This window comes from Wickerhamomyces anomalus (assembly GCF_001661255.1).
Source record: "Wickerhamomyces anomalus NRRL Y-366-8 unplaced genomic scaffold WICANscaffold_4, whole genome shotgun sequence".
Lineage (NCBI taxonomy): Eukaryota > Fungi > Ascomycota > Saccharomycetes > Phaffomycetales > Wickerhamomycetaceae > Hansenula > Hansenula anomala.
In genome coordinates this window covers 72,930-93,008 of record NW_017567113.1, presented here as the reverse complement: position 1 = coordinate 93,008, position 20,079 = coordinate 72,930, and the positions used below count along the sequence as shown (strand labels likewise).

At 34.2% G+C, this 20,079-nt stretch overlaps 7 protein-coding genes across 7 annotated transcripts; 5 read left to right on the top strand and 2 right to left on the bottom strand.

Moving 5' to 3' along the window:
* Positions 1 to 473: 473 nt before the first annotated feature.
* WICANDRAFT_69022 (uncharacterized protein) lies at positions 474 to 1,697 on the top strand (the record flags this gene model as incomplete). The annotated part of the gene is made up of 1 exon (XM_019184153.1): positions 474 to 1,697. One exon carries the CDS (start codon positions 474 to 476, stop codon positions 1,440 to 1,442), a length of 969 nt encoding a protein of 322 aa, XP_019037801.1. The 3' UTR covers positions 1,443 to 1,697.
* A 989-nt stretch (positions 1,698 to 2,686) lies between these two features.
* On the top strand, positions 2,687 to 3,820 carry WICANDRAFT_21696 (uncharacterized protein; the record flags this gene model as incomplete). The annotated part of the gene is made up of 1 exon (XM_019180913.1): positions 2,687 to 3,820. A coding segment is annotated over one exon (1,134 nt), but the record flags the coding sequence as incomplete, so codon positions are not given.
* Positions 3,821 to 4,359: 539 nt separating this feature from the next.
* ATG18 (phosphoinositide binding protein ATG18) lies at positions 4,360 to 6,021 on the top strand (the record flags this gene model as incomplete). The annotated part of the gene is made up of 2 exons (XM_019181957.1): positions 4,360 to 5,780; positions 5,835 to 6,021. 2 exons carry the CDS (start codon positions 4,360 to 4,362, stop codon positions 6,019 to 6,021), a joined length of 1,608 nt encoding a protein of 535 aa, XP_019037799.1.
* Positions 6,022 to 6,483: 462 nt separating this feature from the next.
* Positions 6,484 to 9,012, top strand: ROG3 (Rog3p; the record flags this gene model as incomplete). The annotated part of the gene is made up of 2 exons (XM_019182743.1): positions 6,484 to 8,053; positions 8,156 to 9,012. 2 exons carry the CDS (start codon positions 6,484 to 6,486, stop codon positions 8,941 to 8,943), a joined length of 2,358 nt encoding a protein of 785 aa, XP_019037798.1. The 3' UTR covers positions 8,944 to 9,012.
* A 199-nt stretch (positions 9,013 to 9,211) lies between these two features.
* Positions 9,212 to 10,390, top strand: TLG2 (t-SNARE syntaxin TLG2; the record flags this gene model as incomplete). The annotated part of the gene is made up of 1 exon (XM_019183491.1): positions 9,212 to 10,390. One exon carries the CDS (start codon positions 9,212 to 9,214, stop codon positions 10,388 to 10,390), a length of 1,179 nt encoding a protein of 392 aa, XP_019037797.1.
* A 541-nt stretch (positions 10,391 to 10,931) lies between these two features.
* Positions 10,932 to 12,797, bottom strand: DCV1 (Dcv1p; the record flags this gene model as incomplete). The annotated part of the gene is made up of 1 exon (XM_019183490.1): positions 10,932 to 12,797. One exon carries the CDS (start codon positions 12,795 to 12,797, stop codon positions 10,932 to 10,934), a length of 1,866 nt encoding a protein of 621 aa, XP_019037796.1.
* An 846-nt stretch (positions 12,798 to 13,643) lies between these two features.
* On the bottom strand, positions 13,644 to 19,333 carry FAB1 (1-phosphatidylinositol-3-phosphate 5-kinase; the record flags this gene model as incomplete). The annotated part of the gene is made up of 2 exons (XM_019181951.1): positions 13,644 to 15,229; positions 15,517 to 19,333. 2 exons carry the CDS (start codon positions 19,331 to 19,333, stop codon positions 13,644 to 13,646), a joined length of 5,403 nt encoding a protein of 1,800 aa, XP_019037795.1.
* Positions 19,334 to 20,079: the final 746 nt, after the last annotated feature.

Genomic DNA, 20,079 nt, shown 5'->3' with positions numbered 1-20,079 from the left:
TTCATGGATTGCACAAGTGTCGCGACGGTGGTGGTGCACAAGGGCTAGGCGGAGGCTAGGCGGAGGGTCTGTCTGGAGCATAGGCAGGTCCTAGGCAGGGTTCTCTCTAGGGTCCTAGGCAGACGATAATCAGATAGTAAATCTGGGGTAGAGTCGGTTGATAGAATAACTGAAAGAATAATCAATAGAATAACTGAAAGAATAATTGAATAGAATTGATAATCAATGATATAACTGATTAATTATAGGTAATAGATAATAGATAATAGATAATAACTAATAGATAATAACTAAATAACTAACTATTCCACCATTCAAACGACATTCCCAACGACAATTAACCCATTCATTATTAATACTCGTCCTTCCTGATTCGTCTCAACGGCGCACTTGGTATTAATAATAGAATCCAGAGCTATAAAACATTATCAAATCCATGAAATCTATAACTAACCACTAACAACTATCCAACAATGACCAAACCCACTGGCTTTAAAGAATCATCTATCCCTATCCCACCACCATTAACCATGGAACTACAAGACAATAGACCCCCTTTATACTCTTTGGAAAGTGATATGGATCTGATAAACGCCAATAACCAACCCCCAATCAGTCCAACACTATTACAAGTTGACTTAAAATTAATCTGGTCTTTTAGGAAAGTCATCTTTCTAAGTTTGTTAATCTCATTCTCTGGATTCTTATTCGGTTATGACACTGGTGTAATTGGTGGTATCATCAATATGAAATCATTTCTCCACAGATTAGGCCATTTACATTATAATGAATCAACAGACACCATGGAATACTATCTAGAAAGTTATAAAACTGGGTTATTAGTCTCAAGTTATCATATCGGTTGTATCACTGGTGGTTTCACAATTGCAAGATTAGCTGATACACTAGGTAGAAAATTACCATTATTAATATCAATGATGGTTTATATCATTGGGATAATAATTCAAATAACTTCACAATTATCAGGGAAATGGTATCAATTCCTAATAGGAAGAGCAACTAGTGGATTATGTATTGGAAGTGTTGCTGTATTAGCTCCAATGTTTATTTCTGAAACTGCCCCAACTGTGATTAGAGGAAGTTGTACCACGTTATATCAATTAAGTATCTGCATTGCCATATTAACTGGTAGTATAGTGGTTTATGCTTGTAAAGAGATGTATAATAATCAAGCTGAATGGATCATACCTCTAAGTATTGGAATTGGTGCTGCGTTAGCTGTTTGTTTGGGGATAATTTCCACACCGGAAAGTGCAAGATATTTAATTAGTATTGGAGAATATGAAAAAGCTAGAATTTCATTGAAAAAAGTGGAAGATCCTGATATAGAGGGAACTTTACAAATTTTACTAGAAAAATTAAGTATTGAACATAATGCTTCAAAAATCCCATTTTGGGAAATTTTTAAAAAAAATATTTGAAAAGAATTATTGTTGGTGTATGTTTAATGACTTTCCAACAAATGTCTGGTATTGATTATTTTTTCTATTATGGTACAACTCTATTCAAATTTGCTGGGATTAATGATTCTTATATAACTTCAATCATTTTAGCTACTGTTAATTTAATAATCACAATCCCTGGTGTTTATGTTATTGAAAAATTTGGCAGGAAAAAATCTTTATTATTAGGTTCATTTGGTGGTACAATTTCATTATTTATTTATTCAATCGTGGGTACTTTGAAAATTGATAAATTTGCAACTGATCCTTCAACAAATAAAATCCCAGGTATTATAATGATTATATTCACTTGTTTATTCATTTTTTCATTCTCTCCAACTTGGGGTGCTTGTGTTAGTGTCCTAGTTAGTGAACTATATCCAATCCATATAAAAGCTGCTTCAATGGCCTTTTCAGTCTCTTTTAATTGGGGTTCGAATTTCTTCATTGCATTTTGTACTCCAATTATAACTGAACAAATTGGTTATAAATATGGGTTTGTCTTTACCGGGTTCATGTTTACAGGGTTTTGGTTTGTCCTGTTCATGGTTCCAGAGACTCAAGGTGTTTCTTTAGAGGAGATTGAAGAATTATTTGAAAAGAAGTGAATAAATAAATCTTTGATGTTTTTTTCATTTGTAAAACCAATTCGCGATGTAAGTTTTTTTTCTCTTTTTGGCCCTTGCGTTGAAATTTAAATTTGATCTATTTAAAGAAAATGGTACCTGAAAATTGGAATGGCTGATGAGTTTGCATTGATTTAGTTAATTTACTAGCTTAAGGAAAGAATAACCATATCCATTCATTTTGAGAACTTCATCCAACTATTTCCTTGAAACAAATCTCATTCCACTGATTTTTTCCATCTAAAACGCGTCTTTCTTTGCACAGCACTGCCAATTTGACCTATTCAGGTACAAAATCAGATCCATACAACAAATTATATCAACTCCCTTGATCTATACAACTAAAAGAACATGGCTCACGTTAATACCATGGGTGACCTCCCTCCTTTACCGCCAAAGGCTCATTCTTCTTATATCACAACCCCAATGAAAATGACTGATACAACTCAATATTCAGAATCTCCTCTAAGAAACCAATTTATTCAAAATGCAAATCCAAATAGATATAATCGTGTCATATATGATGATGAAGATTCAATAAACAATTCAAAAAACAATATAGAATTGAAAGAATTACCCACAATCAATTATGGGAACTCAAGTACAAATGATTTACTATTACAACATAATGAACGTCATCATCATCATCATCGTCATCCAAAATATCACATCAAAAAACCATCAAACACACTAGGATATAAATTACTAAACTTCCCATACTTCACAATAATCATCACAATTATAGACATTGCAATATTCATCCTAGAACTAGTTAAAATGAATCAATTAACAGGTTCTGCATTCCAAACAAAACCATACATAAATCCAATGTTGGGACCTTCATCAAACGTTCAAATCTATTTAGGCTCAAGATTTGCTCCATGTATCCATCCAATCTCGGGAATTGATTCAGGGAACTTGGATTGGCCATGTCCAAATTCAACAACTTTAGAAACTCAAACTTGTACAATTAGTCAACTTTGTAATTCAGATTCAAATACACCAAGACAAACTTGGAGATTATTAAGTGCAATGTTTTTGCATGCTGGGTTTGTTCATATCATTTTCAATTTATTATTACAATGTACTATGGGATTAGATGTTGAAAGACAAATTGGTTCAATAAGATATATAATCATTTACATTATAAGTGGTGTTTCGGGGAACCTACTAGGTTTAAATTTTGCCCAAGATGGAATGTCAAGTACAGGTGCAAGTGGTGCATTATTTGGTATCATTGCTGTTAATTTATTAATCTTTATATTACATAGAGATAAAAAAACTGTTCGTCACTATGGAATTTTAATTGGTGTCTTATTATTCGAAGTTGTTGCTTGCTTCGTACTGGGGTTATTACCTGGCTTGGATAATTTTTGTCATATTGGTGGATTTGTATCAGGGTTATTATTAGGTGTTGTCTTGTTAAATGATCCAAAATTTGTTAGATTAGATAAAAATTATAGTATTGATTATGGTTATAAGATTCAAGGTTTTGGGAATTCCATTTCTAATCATATGGATAGTATAAGGAGAAGGAAATTTGCCATATGGGTCATCGTTAGAATTGTGGCACTCACATTACTAGTTGCATGGTTTGTTGGATTATCACTTAATTTTACAAAGAATGGAGGTGGTCATTGTTCTTGGTGTAAATATTTCAACTGTCTCCCCGTGCACAATTGGTGCTCTCAGGGTGATTTGGCATCCAGCATTTCTTCAAATACTAGTCCAAATAACAATAAACTCTTTAAATAATGAAATAAAATGAAATTACGTTTATATGTGGTCGGGATATACCTGTATTGGTATAATCCGGGGAATTTCTTACTCATCTCTTACCTAATCGTAAACAAAAAAAACAAATTTCTCTACAATTAAAATCAGATTCAAATCAAGTGCTGGTGATAATTAATTTGGGTACCAAACATTGAGGAATTCATGAATCAGTGAGCAAAAGAGATAGTGATACAACAAGAGCAATCACAGATCAAGAGAATCATCATTAAAAGTCAAAAAACATTACCAAAAATCCATTATCAAATCAATCCATTCCACACGTGAAAGTTTGTGGCAAAGAGAACGTTTAAATCATCAGTAACAACTAGCCCCCCAGGATCGGCAAACTCAATTAGCAAGTCAACGACACTAGAAAGATTCATTTCAAGAGCTCAAAGTAAACAAATACAATTACAAATTAACTTTGTATACATCACATTCCACAACCAGATAATGCCATTACCTCTTTAATAATAGATTCAATTTTATCAATTATGTCATATAGCACACTTTCTCAAAAACAACAACAACAAGGTTCATCTTCAGCTGCTTTAGCTGGATCTTCTACAAATCAAAGTTCAGTACAGACAATACCAACTAAAACAAGTTTGGAATGTTTAAACTTCATAAATTTTAATCAAGATGGTAGTTGTATATCAATAGGTACTGATCGTGGTTATAAAATTTTCAACTGTGAACCATTTGGAAAATGTTATTCAAGATTAGATGGTGGGATTGGAATAGTGGAGATGTTATTTTGTACGTCTTTAATTGCAATTGTTGGACTTGGTGATCAACCTTCAATGACTCCAAGAAGATTAAAAATTATAAATACAAAAAGACATTCAACAATATGTGAATTAACATTCCCAACATCAATTTTATCCGTGAAGTTAAATAAATCAAGATTAGTTGTTTTATTAGAGGAACAAATTTATATCTATGATATAAATAATATGAGATTATTACATACAATTGAAACTTCTCCAAATCCAAATGGATTATGTGCATTGAGTCCAACTATTGATAATAATTTTTTGGCTTATCCTTCACCACCAAAGATAAGTACAAATTTCATCAATCCAATAAATTCAAGTAATAATATAAATAATAATGGGAATGGTAATAATGCAAACTCACAATTGAATAACATCGATTCAAACTCAAATTCAAAAACAACTAATCAAATAAATCGTAATGGTGATGTCATAATATTTAATGCTCAAACTTTACAACCATTAGTTGTTGTCGAAGCTCATAAGACAACTTTGGCTGCCATTGCTATAAGTTATGATGGTACATTATTAGCTACCGCTTCAGATAAAGGTACAATCGTTCGTGTCTTTGCTATTGAAACAGGATTGAAATTATATCAATTTAGAAGAGGTACATATCCAACCAAGATTTACTCATTATCATTTAGTCAAGATAACAAATTTTTAACTGCAAGCTCTGCCACTGAAACTGTTCATATTTTCAAACTTGGATCCGATGATGACACTTCAAATAATACACAATCACAACCAGATAATGAAGCAATTGATGCAGATGATATTGTGGAGAACATTGGTCCTTCAATTGTTAAAAGAGCTGAAAGTTCAGGAAGTGAAGTTAGTCAGGACACAACACAAAGAAGAATATCAAATTCATCTTATGATTCAATAAATAGTAATGAAATTGAAGATCGTGTTGAACCTTTGATTGATATTTCAAGAAGAAGTGTTGGAAGAATGATTAGAAAATCTTCACAAAATATTGGAAGAAAAGCAGCTGAAAAAATAGGAACTTTTCTACCACCAAGATTCACTTCAATACTTGAACCTACAAGACATTTTGCATCATTAAAAGTTCCAGCTGCTTCGGGTGTTAAAAATGTTGTTTCAATTGGTAAAGAGTTATCTATACCTAAATCTGGGTTACCTTCTGTGTTTTCAGAACAATCAAATTCCAATGATCAACTGGAAGGTAGTGAAGAGAATACATTTGGAAATAGTGGTGAGTCAAGCAGTACTTCACAAGATAATGATAACAATTTGAAATTGATTCATGTATCAGTTGTCAGTTCTGAAGGATATTTTTACAATTATGGATTGGATCCTGAACGTGGGGGTGACTGTATTCTTTTGAACCAGTATTCCCTCACAGATAGTCAATAATGCCTTTATATAAATATATATCATCCAGCAAAACCAAACAAATTATAGTATGAATTAACGTCTTTTCTTCTAATTTTAAAACTTGATTTTTTCCGCGAATTCGAGCTTATAGTGGTGTGTCCCAAACCACCGATCTGAGGCGTGTTGGCCCGAGACCAAAACAAAAGGAACGTTTTGAGAAAGTTGATGAAAAACCTTCAATTTTATAAACATTACAAAAAGCCCAAAAACAGACACAGTCAGAGAAAGAAAGAGGCACAAGGGGGGCAGTTTTGTTTCCGTTATTGAACTAGTTTTCCTCAATTGCTTTTGCTATTCTTGCTAAACAGATTGTTATAGAGAAAACCACATTTCAGTCCTTATCGGAAAAACTATAGGGTTGCTATCATACTAGGGAACTTCAATTATCAACATCATTTACATCAACTTTAAAGACAAGATCTTAGAAGAGATCATTATAATATGGTGTTGTTGAGTAGAAATTCAAGCTCTAACAAACAAACATCCTTATTCGATATTAGAATCAAGGGAACTGATCATGATGTATTGGTTATTAAAGGGTCTGCTCACGAGGCTCCATCAGTTTTAGTAAATGGTTCAATTGTTTTATCAGTTTTAGAACCAATTTCAATTAAAAAACTGAGTTTAAAACTTTATGCAACTTTAAGATTAAAATGGACAAATTCTTATGAAACTCAAAGGGGTTCAGTTTTGAAAAAACCATTCCGTTATGAAAAAAGAATATTTGAACATAATTGGGATAGTTTTGATCTGAATAATCTTTATGATAATTATAATAGCAAAAGTCCAACTTTAACACGGAAGAACAGTTCCGCTAACAGTTCTTCAAGTTCACTGAAAAGTTATGGTAAAAAATCAAAATCATCAACAAATTTGGCAAGTTTTGGTTCATCAACAAGTTTAAGTGGTTCTGCAAATAATAGTCACCTTTTATTACAAGGTAATTACGAATTCCCATTTAGTGCTGTTTTGCCAGGTTCAATCAATGAAAGTGTTGAAGGTTTACCAGGTGCTACAGTGGTTTATAAATTACAAGCTAATATTGATCGTGGTAGATTTTCAAATGATTTAGTTGTTAAGAAGCATTTAAGAGTTGTTAGAACTTTAACTCCAGATTCAGTCGAATTATCAGAAACAATGGCTGTTGATAATACTTGGCCTAAGAAAGTTGAATATACTATTAGTATTCCTTCAAGAGCAGTTGCTATAGGTTCATCATGTCCAATTCATATGATTTTAGTTCCTTTAGCTAAAGGTTTAAAATTGGGTAAAATCAAAGTCACTTTAAGTGAATATTACTCTTGTTGTGGTTCTTATGGACCTCCACATTCCGGTGAACGGAACATTCATGATATTGTCATTCCTGCTTCAAATCAAGAAATTACAGATGACAAATGGGAAATTAATTCCACCATTAATATACCTGCAAGTTTATCAAAATGTACACAAGATGTTGATATTTTAAATAATATTAAAGTTCGTCATAAATTGAAATTTGTTGTTGGTTTAATTAATCCTGATGGTCATGTTTCAGAATTACGTGCATCACTACCTTTGATTTTATTTATTTCTCCATTTGTTGCCCTTGGTGTTAAAAATTTTGATAGAGAAAGACATGGTTCAATTGCAAGTGAAGGCTCTGCAGGTTCATTTAATGATATCCCTTCAGATAACGATGAATTAGATGATGATGACGTTATCTTTGCACCTGATCCAGAAACTACACCAGCCAACCTAAGTTCTCAAAATTCAATTACAAATGCTGAAAGAATGGCTCCACCTAATTATGAAAATCATATCTATGATAGATTATGGAGTGAAATTGCAATTGAAGATACTCCAGAAGGTTCAAGAGCTGCCACACCAGCACCTGGAACTCCAAATGGTTATCAAAATAGTGAAAGCTTAACTGATAGTGGTGGTATGGGTAAGCTGACTGAAAACTTGAGAAGATTACATCTACAACGTCAAGCCGAAGTTAATTCTCAACCTTCTCTAGATTCTTTAGCTGGTCTTCCTGGTGCATCTTCAGCAGTATCTAATAATAACAACATGAATAATATTGATGAAGATGAAAATGAAGGTGAAGGTGGATTATCATTTTCTGCACGAGGAAATAGAGGAACTGCTGCTTATAATTTACAAACACCTATCAATGAACTTAATACTCCACCAACTAATGAATCTGATTATTTCTCTATAAGGCCACACAAAGAAGGTATTGTTTCACCGGGTGTTCATTCGCCATATTTCAATCATATTTCAAGAGTCAATTCAGAAACCAATTTACCTGGAAGTATTAGAAGTGGTAGTCCTGCATCAAGAGATTGGAATTCAGAAAGTATGTCACAAGTTCCATCTTATCAAACAGCAATGAAAGCCTTCACACCTGATAACTTATCACCTGCTTATGTTCCACCTGATTATGAAGACCCTGAAGTTACAAGACCTAGAGCCATCCATCTAAAATCATCATCCTTGAGTAATTCAAGAGCTCAAAGTACAGCATTATTGTCCAATTTAAGAGGTGATTCATCATCACATCAAATGGATCGCTCTATGAACTCATCTACTGGGTCATCTCCCTCTATATCTAGAAATGCTTCATCAAATCATCTACCTTCTTCTTCATCCAACAACAACAGCAGTTTAAATCTGAACTATTCAAGATCTCCTCAAAAGCATAAATTTAACAACAACTTTGGATCATTAACTCCATTATCACCATCACCACCTGTTAGGCCACAATCTGCTTCTCCTTCAGATAATTCAACACAATCATCTGTGCCAACACATGTGTCTTTAGGTGGATTACAACATCAAAACAAGTCTGCATCTTTTGTCAATTTGATGGGTACTTTGCTACATAGAAAAGACTCCAAAAGAAATGTCAAAGACTGAAAACATTATGATGATCATGCCGTTGCTACTTTATTTATTTGTTCCTCTTCCATCTCACCAATCATAAAAAAATTGTAATAGTTTAATAGAATCCGTTTTAATTTGAATCCTTTTTTCGGAAGTAGCAAATGCATTCGCGAAAAATACTCAAATTCGCGAATTCGATCCTGTTTTTTGCTGAAGTCGAATTGGTGTCAAATTAGACAATAATACACACAATTAACCACAAGACACATCCGTTCAATATTCACAGCATCTATTAAAGAATATGTTTAGAGACAGAACCAATCTTTTTTTATCCTACAGAAGAACTTACCCTCATCATGGTGGTCCATTGAGTGGGTCCAGGTTTGATACTATGGGAGAGGAAGAGGAACTAATAGGAGGAAATGTTGAACCAGGGAACAACGGTAGTGGTGATAATAATATTGAGTTGATAGCTTTACCACCTTCATTTTTGGATATTTCAGAGGGGATAGATGAGAACTTGGATTTCATATCAAAGAAAATTGATAAATTGAATGGGTTATACAAGAAGAATCTTTTACCAGGATTTAATGATCGTACAACAGATGAAGAAGAAATTGAAAAATTGAATTATACAATCACTACAAAATTTTATGAATGTAATAATCTTGTTAAAAGATTTGAAGGTATCAAAAGACAACCTAATAATAAGTTGAAAGCTGATGATTTAAACATGATTGAAAATATGCAAAAAAATTATGCCTTAAAGATTCAACAATTATCTTCAAATTTTAGAAAATTACAAAATAATTATATTAAATTCTTGAAAAAAGATGAATTTGAACAATTACCAAGTTTAAATAAGTCAAATCAAGTTATTGATCAATCCACTTATAATCCTGCAATTGATGAAACTGAAGAATTGGAATCTTATTCAAGAGAAGCAATTAAAGAATCATCATCAATTCTACAGCAAAAATCAAGCATAAATGATTCAATGATTAGACAAAGAGAACAAGAAATCACAAAGTTAGCTCAAGGTGTTTTAGAAGTTTCTAGTATTTTTAAAGAAATGCAAAACATGGTTATTGATCAAGGTACAATATTGGATAGAATTGATTATAATTTAGAAAATACAAAAGTTGATTTACAGAATGCTTCACAACAATTAACAAGAGCTAGTCATTATCAAAAAAGAACACAGAAATGTAAACTTATCTTGTTGTTGTCATTAATAGTGTTTCTATTGTTTATGACTGTGATATTGAAGCCTCATCATAATAGAAATTCAAGTGGAGGAGGCGGTGATAATAATCAAGGTCAAGTGCCTGATGCTAAGAAACCTCTAGATAGTCCAAGTCATGATTCTCCAGAAATTCCCGGGAAAGATAAAACAGAAGTGGAAACATTAGAGAATAATCTGAATGATGATAGAATTGTGGAGGCTGACGTGATAAATAATAGGTTGATGATTTTATGATTAGAGATATATACACATTATTTTAACTAATATAAATCGGTGTATGATGATATTGGCCGGTACAAGACGTAGCATAAGCGTGTTGAATATCAGCTACGCCAAAAGAATAAACTTAATAATATAATTGGTTACAAGTTAACTCTAAATAAAACCTCGCACAAGGACAAAGGAAAAGCACAAAACAAAACCTAACACACAACGATAACAAGAAGAAAAAAGAATAAAAATCAATGGACAAAGGGGTATATTGTAAAATAAAGAGAAGTAAAAAAAAGAGGTTGGTCCATGGTGCGATTTTGGAAGGAAAGCAAAACCAAATGTTTTTGCATTTTTCTTTTCCCGTGAATTGAAAATATAATTCTGAAAGAATGTGAAGACCTGAGAATTGAATAAAACAGCTGTATAGCTTCAAAATCAACTTGAAGAGCTTTCTAAAAACCCAAAGCAAATAATAACTTAAAACACTGAAAACATAAAACTCGAAATCAAATAAACAATTTTTTTTGAAAGATAATAATTTTTTGTCTAGATCCTTCTTCAATCATTTGAAATTATAAGGACTATCACCACCCAGGGATGCAGGAGTTATCTTACTGTTACCACCTTGAACTCTTTTATAAGCTGGTCTATAACTTCCTGTAGCTTGTGGATTTGCTCTTCTTGGGAATTGTTGTCTTTGGAAAGCTGGTCCAGAAACCATAAAATCAGGATTTGTAGATAACAAAACATCGGAGGCAGTTTTTCTTGGAGGTTGTTGATGTTGTGATGGTAATGGTGCAGAACCTGGTTGGAATTGAGGTTGCGGAGAATATGGGCCTGGTTGAACAGCACTTCCACTATAATGCGATGATGTATAATCTGGATATGGCTGTTGCTGATATTGTTGCTGTTGAGGCTGACCAGATGGGAAATAACTTCCTGGTCCTTGTGATGGTGAAACCAATTGTTGTTGTTCTTGATTTGGAAATAAAGTTGGAGCTGCATTAGCACCACGGTAATAACGAGGATTAACAGCTCTTTGTGAAACAGACGTAAAATCTGAATCGTTATCATTTGCCAATTCATTATCATAGTCATCTGAAGCTGAAGAACCATGATTTGAATTTCCCAACCCATTTGCACTATTATAATTGGATTCAGTGTTATTATAAACAGATGATGAAGTTGTTGGTACACCACTTGGGACACCTGATTGTGACACACTTGATGGAATAGCATTTGTATTCTGGGCACCAGGTGTATTTAATCCGGATGAAGACGTTGATGTAGCGTTTCTTGGTAAAGAACCAGGTTGTTGTAAAGATTGGAATTGGTTTAAAGGACGTTGAGGAGCTTGATATTGAGATCTTTGTTGAGATCTTGAAGGTGGAACAGCACTATTTTGTGATTGATATGCACTTTTTGGATACAAAGAAGCACCAGCAGTGCTGTAATCTGGTTTTGCAGATTGTGGTTTGATACTTGGGGCTTCTGAACGAACAGCACCACCTCTATTATAGTTTTGAGAAGAAACCAAGTTTGGTGTACCTTCGTTGTTCAGGTTGTTGTTTCCATAATGCTGGGTTTGAATTTGCCCATTATAGTTGAAATCTTTTGTAGGGTTTTTATTAGTTGAATAATCATGAGCTGTGGCCTTTTCTAACCCAGATCTTTGATCAGTCATTGATGAAGTATCATTTGTAATAACTTTCAAAGTTGATGATGGAATGTTTTTATCAATTGAGGAATTTGTAAAAGTGGTGTTTGGGCCAGTAAAATCATCCAGCTTGAATTCATTATTTGATTTGAAATTATCACCATCACTTAAATCAGTCAAATTCTTATCTTCAACTTCGCCTTCTTCATCATCATCTTTGAAAGAGCTTGGTGTAGTTCTTAAAGCGAAAAACATCAATGGAACTGCAAATAAGTTCAAGATGGCAGCTGGTATCAAGATCCAAGCACACCAAGTGACATGTGGGAAAAATAGCAAAAATGTCACAATACAAGTTATAGCAGCACCAAAAAATGCTAATAAAGTGAAGAAAAAACCAATCAAATAGAATGCCAATGAAGAACCGAAAGCTTTGAAATGAGCAAATAAGTTGAAAATAAATGAAAACAGAGTCAACCCAGCAGCAATAGGTGTAACAATCAAGATCTTAGCAAGTGTATCTCTTGCACTGTCATCCATTTTCCAATCATTTGTGTTTGGGGATAATGAAGTAACTTTGTAAGGGAAAGTTGCATCTGAACAATTTGAACCTGAGCTTGAACAATAACCGAAAACACCATACTTGACATTATCAGCTTCAGCCAAACCCAACATTGAAACAACAGGAGCGGTGATTGTTGCTAAGATCAAGAACGCCAAAGCAATAGCATTAATGACTACCACAACGGTGGAGCATCCAAAAACAAGACCCATAATGTCTAGTCTAAAAATTATCTAGTGATCTATAATGAAAAAACGAAGGAATATTTGATGAACCTTCTCTAGTGTAGTCTAGTACAGTTGTAAATTTTCTCTATTTTTCTCTTTTGTAAACCAACAGAGATCAACAGCCTTTTGTAAAAAAAAAAACTAGAATGTTGAGTTTCTATGGTGATTTGTGTTTTTTATTTTTTTTTCTCGTCCCAGTCTGATCGCGATCAAACAGAAAATAATTTGCACTTGAGAAAATCAGGAGGAAAGCAGCAAATTTAAAGAAATCAGCAGCAGACAGATAAATTCTGATTTATAGTTGAGCAGAATAGCGCCTTGTTTGGGATTTGTAGCGATTGTTTTTTCAGTTCAAAAGCGAGAACGTTGTTGTTGTTGTTGTTGTTGTTGTTGTTGTTGTTGTTGCTAGCGCCTCAGTTGATTTGATCCTTTTGATATTCTGAACGCGCTTGAAACAAAAGTTGAGGCGTGGATTGATTTGGCAGGAGCGCTGAGGCTGGACTTATAATGACAGCTGATATTGTGGATAATATAGTTAGCAAGAACAGCGGCTTCTTAGCAGTTTGTTGGAAGTGTATAGTAAAGGTCAATTCCAAGAGTGTATATGGCTCAGGGTTTAGTTTTCTGTTGAACTTGCTGATTGATGTTTTTTTAGCTTCTGGAATCTGTTTGTCTCTATCCAAGGCTGTAAAAACCAATTCGCTTATCTCTGGACACCCAGACACCACAAGCCTCGTCCAGATTCTATAAATAGAAGAGTATAGTGCGACGGTAGGAGACACACTACACATAAGCTTTTAACATAACTTCATTACATACATACATTTACAATCATCCATGGGTATTGCTCCCTTGATACCAACAGTCTGGAACTATAAGAATGTACCGATCCATCGCCTCACGGAAACGGTTCTTGTACTGTCTTGGGGTCACAACTGTAGGCTCTTTAGTACCTCCTCCAACAAGACCCTTTTCTTTAACCCAACTTTCTAATTTCTTATCCCATGTGAAGGTTCTGATACAATCAATTATACCGACTGTCAAATTTTTATTCTCCTCATCAATACCAATCACCAAAGAATAGTCCATCACATTCATCTTTGCTAAAAATAACGTATCATTCCATAAAGAAGCTCTCAATAACTTCTTATCATATTCTCGAACAAATAACGGACTCTCATAAATGTACTCAACCATATTTTCATCCAACAACACTTCATTCTCCTTACCAGTTTTTTCAACATGTCTATTTCTCATAGAACCTTTTAAATCAAAGATTCTTGATGTCTTTCTATCATAAAATAAATTCTCCATGATCAAAACATCCATCTTGAAATTTTTTCCATTGATTGGATTCTTAATTTGAATCTGATAAAACCCAAAAATTTTGGCAATAACTGTGGGTAAATCATGGAATAGGGCTTGTGCCATATATTCAAAATAACTTGGAGCAAATTTAACAAATGAATCCAATTCCGCATTAGATAATTCTTTGATGACTAGTCTATCATCTAATGTTTTCAGAAATGCAGATCCACTTTTACCACCTGCTGAATCCCATTTGATACATCTTGATAAACTTTGAACAAAATTGTCATCTAAGCCACATTTACGACGGAATGCATCAAATTGTTCAGCAAAAAAAATCTTGCAAGATAATAATGTTCCTCCTTCTTGAAATTGGTACTTCAAATGAACTGCTGTTTTCTTCAACATGATACTTTCTAAATCACTATAGTCATTACCCTTTATCTCTTGCTTCAGTTTATAAGTGAGATTATCTTCTTCAGGCTTTTCATTTTCATCAGCATCAGTTTCTTTGTGTTCATCTTTATTAATATCTTCCTCCTCTTCCTTAACCTTATTTTCTCTAATGAATCTAATCTTTTGAACATAATCCGAAGAGCTCAAACAAAAGGCAATCAAAGAGCTTGGTTCATCCTCTCGAACAATAACATCTGAATCAACAAAAATATGCTCTGTGGAAGCTAAGGGATATTCTAACGGTTTCCATAAAGTTGCTGATCTATCAGCCCAAAAATTTGCCAAAGTTTTCATTAGTGAAACCCGTTCAGTTTGTGGAATTTCAGTCTTCAAATTTTCCTCTTTAATACCATCTTCTAAGACATTCTTCTTATTGTTTATATCTCTTTCAAATTTCTCAAGCTTCTTTGTGTTACCAAATTCTTCATTTTCTTGTTGTTCTGCACCGGAATGATCTTCTTCTTCAACAGCATCTCTAACATTCTTATAAATCTCAACAATTGGCTTAGAAGATGCAACAGGTGCTGCTTTGTATCTATTTTGAATCAGTTTCAGCCTTTCCTTTTCACGTTGCATTTCAAACTCCCTAGATAATGTTTCAAAGTGAATTTGATCAAAATAATTGGTTAATTTTGAAACTCTACTATCCTCAGCTTTTCCATATTGATCACCAGCACTTTTAAACTAGAGTTGCTGCTAATACTTTTCTGACGACCCTCTTTTAACTGAACTTCAAGATCTTTGGCACTAATACCAAATTTAGATTTAATTGATTTGGGAAACTCACTCTTTGTTGGTGAAGCAGAAGCCGACAAGAAGGATTTTTTTTCATAGACTGGTGTGTGCAGCTGTGAATTTGATCCTCCTTCTCCTTCCAAGCTAAAAGAACTTGACTTACCTTTATCCTTTTTTGATGGTGTATTCAAAGTTTGATTTGTACCAACTGATGCACTAGACAATGATTTCATATGATTTCCGATAGATGTATTAGACGACTTCAATTTTTGAACCTCAGAGCTTCCAGTGGATAAAACACGTCTAGGATCCTGTTCGTTTAGCAGCTTTTCCATTATATGAACTTTTTCTTGCACTTTTCCTTGTTTTGGGCTATTTTTAGTGCCCAGGGAGCTTGCTTGGGGTAATAATGAGCTATCTGATCTTGTTCTAAAACCTTTAGGTTTTTCAATCAATTGAGCATCTGATGTTTGATCATTATGTGTAGACGCGACATCATCTTTTGAGATCTCTTGTGCCTTTTCTTCCTCAGCACCTGATTCCTCGCTATCTTCCAACAGTGGTCCTGTCATTTCATCTGGAACAGCTTTTATTTGATCAGAGGCTGTAGTAGCAGCTGTCACTGTAGGCTTTTCATCAGAACCATCCATGAAAAATCTTTTCAATTGGAGCGCAGTAATCCTTGCAATATCTTTTTCAGAAGGTAAAAATTTATCCTCAAATTCAGCGAATTCCAAATCCCATTCAACACTCAAATCTTGCACAAATCTTAAAACAGAATTCAAATGTAAGTGTTCAACAACCTCAGTTTTATTGTAGATTTCTGAAATCATACGAGTAACTTCATCTTGCTGTTGTGTGACTTTGTTCTTTAACTCTTCAATCCTTTTATGACCACCTTCCATTTTATCATTTGAAATACTATCAACTTTCACTCTATTCAACCTTGCAAGGATACTATTAAAAAAATTTTTAGATTTCTCTTGAATAAGTGCATGTAATTCAACTTTCAATTTGATATCAATATCAGGTTTCCAAGAAGCTTTAGTTCTTGGTACAATTAGTTCCAATAAATCCACTGTTGAATATTCCATTCTCACAGTTAAATCATTCAAGCTGAAATATTTGATATGGTCTTTTGCAAAATCATGTGAACAATTACCAAGATTCGTTGATGAGTTTTTCTTACTCCAAAACAACAATTCCAAGTATTTACCAAATGAGAATTTCCAGGTTGTTTCACTCATAGGTAAAAATGGTGAAGTATGACCACACTGCTTACAGTAACTCCAAGTTAAAATAACATTTTGCAGGGTAGGAATTCTGGATTGAAACTTTTCCACCATTACATCAACTTTGCCATTCCCATGAACATAACTTCTATAATGTTCTTGCAGTGAGCCACCACAACCTTCTGAACAGCTTATACCTGCAGAATAAATCAGGTGCTCAACATACTGCCCAAGTGTCATATCATTGTCCCAATAAAAATCAATTTGTAAAGGATGTGGACCAATACATGGTGTTGCAGTCTTAGTTGATACCATGGAGTAAAGGAAAACAATGTTTTGATGCCTTGCAGGATCTAATAAATCAGGGGCAAAAGAGCTGAAAAGATCCCATTGTCTAGCTCTGATACTAAAACTCTCTTCAAGGAACTCAACCTTTTTATGAGAAACATATTTGAAAGTTCTCAATAAGTCTGAATTTGATACTTTATATGCACCCAGATCTATATTTAAATCAGCTAAATGGAACTCTGAAGCGACTTTTAAGTTTTTGACCCTATCATATTCTGATTTAGCGTTATCTAATTTGTGCTCTATTTGTCTTGCCTGCAGCAACAAAAAAGGGGGGTCAAATTTAACGGTCGGGGATGTTGATAGTAGTCTCTTGTTCATAGTATTCAAAAATTCTACCCCAAAATTACCATCAGTATCAGGAACTTCATTAATCAACCTATTGTAAAAATCTTGAGAAAGATAAATAAAGTTGTCTCTGTAAAGGGCAGTTTCCAGTTTCAAATTCGACAAACCATAAACCATAAACTCAGTTGTATCCTTGATCTTTCTCAACAGTTCACCGTCACCACCTCGAATAATTATGGTACAACCCAACCGATGATCGCATCCTGTTAAAAACATAAACGTCTTTGTGGTATTCTTGAAAGCAAAAGTTTTGACATCTAATGATTCACATGTGCCAAGTTTCAAGTTCAATGCCAATTTATCCATGGATATAACTATATCAGCCTGTGTCATTCTAGCAATCCTTTCAATAACTTGTGGTTTCATATTGCTAGCAACTGCTATTCCAGCTTCATCCAACAGCTGTAGAGCCAGACCGCTCACACTTGCACCAACAAAAACAACATCTGGATTCAAAGCGACTATCCGACCAACCAATTTATTCAAGTATTCTTTTTCTTGAGCTAAAACAGGCTCTAAACTCATGAAGTGCTGTTCAGTTTTCATATACTCCAATGGGAACATAATCAATGCTATACGTGGATTCAATATATGCCTAGGCATAGTCTTCAATGCAAAAGTTTTGGAAAACACAACACCATTAATTGATTCTGAATCCTTCAATTTACCCCCAGCAAGTCTTTTCAATTTGATGTATTGCCTGATATCCAAATTATCACCACCTCTAACGTTATATTCGACTGTTTCAATAGTTCTCAATATTGGTATTAGTGTATTTTCCCATTCTTTGACATTTGGCACGCCACAGTCTGCTAGTCCTTGGTGTAAAAGATTTTTCAGATGGAGTGCACATACATCGTTCAATTCAGAAGAGTGTTTAGACACATTCTGTTCCCTTGATGTGATAAAACTAACCGAATTTGATACATCTGGTGAGCTTTGGTTGATTGCTGTGTAGCTTTCAGGATCGTTCAATTTGAAAAATGATTGTGTCAAATTATTAGCAGGACGCGACACACTTTTACTTTTTCTTCTATTTTTCATTCTTAATAGGGAAGCTTGTGCTCTGTCCAATGATCTGGTGTTACTTCTGGTCAATTTTGTTCTTGTATCAACTCTTGATTGTTCAGGGATATCTGACTTGTCCAAGTGTAAAGCAGCATATAATGACATGGAACCTTCATCCTCAGAATCTGAGTATTGATGATCTATTGATGGTGAGTCTCGATTATTTTCAGTATCATCATCATGATTACTGAAGTTGAAGGTACTATTGGAGTTATGAGAATTGACATAGTCTGCAAATGAAGTTTCAGTATTACTTCTGAAGAGCATTGAGGTATTCCCATTACCGTTGTGAGCATTAATATTATTATGATTGTTATTGTTATTATGACCGTCTTGTAAGTTTCTTTGTGATGAAGCGTGATATGTTGGTTTCCTTTCCAAATTTTTTCTTCTGCCAAAATTGGTAGTATGGATAGATGAAATTCTTGAATTGAAAGATCTTGATACAGGAATTTCAACGGATTCCCCTTTCCTTGTAGCTGGAATTGCCATCCGAGGTGGTGGAGTAGGCGCTGCAACAAATGGTAGACTGTTCTCTTCAATTGGTGTACTGGGAAGTATGCTATCCTGATCAATATTATTTTCATGACTATGCGAAGGCTCAATGTAGCTTTCTTCCATGATTGACGATTCATCACTTGAATCATTATATTCTGTCGCGAAACTCAAACATGTTTTACAAACTCTCATTTTCCCACTATGATTGAATTTTTCACCAGATATTAACATAGTACAATTACTGCAAAATATTTGACCACATATTCTGCAATGGTGTTTTCTTCTGAATGTTGTAAACAAGCGACCACAGCTGAAGCATTCTGTTGATGTTTCATCTTTCATCCAATACTCTTTGGAGATCAAGCCTCCTGATTTCAAGGCATCCTTCTTTTTGTTGTTCAAAAACCCAAACAAAAAACTTTTCGAAAATGATGTTGCAAGAGAGGATGCACTAATTTGAGAAGCATTATCATCATCATATCTATGGTGTGAGGTTGCATGGTTGTGACGATTTATAGCAATTGGCATGCTCCGATGTTCTAAGTCAGGGTTTGAGAAATTGATTGGATTTCTATTTGGCACCACGCTTCTTGAGCTATTAATGATTGATGGGGGTCTTGAAGCATTTTGCTGCACAACATGAACTGTACTTGATATGTTGGGAACACTTGAAGAAGTATCAAATGTGCTTAGCCGCAGTCCACCAGACCCTGTGTTCACGGTTTTTTTAGCACCACCTTGAGTTTTCAAAGATGCATTTGTTATTATGGATGGTACCGATGACTTGATTGATGAATTCAGTGATGTTGCCTCTGATTGCTGAATTGAAGGCGGTATTTCAAGCAATCTCTCGTCTTCTATGGCTGGGTTATTCAAATTCATGTACATGTTCTGATTGATTCTTTTGCTTGATTCACTATCATTATGATGATTTGATGAGTTATGTCTCACTGGCTCTCTTCCTGTTCCATCTGACTCGTTTGAATCCTGGTCTGTAGGAAACGACATGAGGTGCCCGCCCAGTACGTCCTCAGGCAATATTTCACCATCCATGAGCTCTCAAAAGTATTCCCAAGCTCCTCAGTCTTTTTTTGCTAAAATCCAGAGGTTGATTGAGCTTAGTATACTGGCATTCTTAGTTTGAAAGGACAAAATTCCAAAAATCAAAACATGTAGAAAAGCTTTCGCGAATGCGTCCTGGGTTATGGAAATTCGCGGCCTAGAAGATATGAGTTAAAGACCCTTGGAAAAAACCGGCCATTGTTTTGATAACC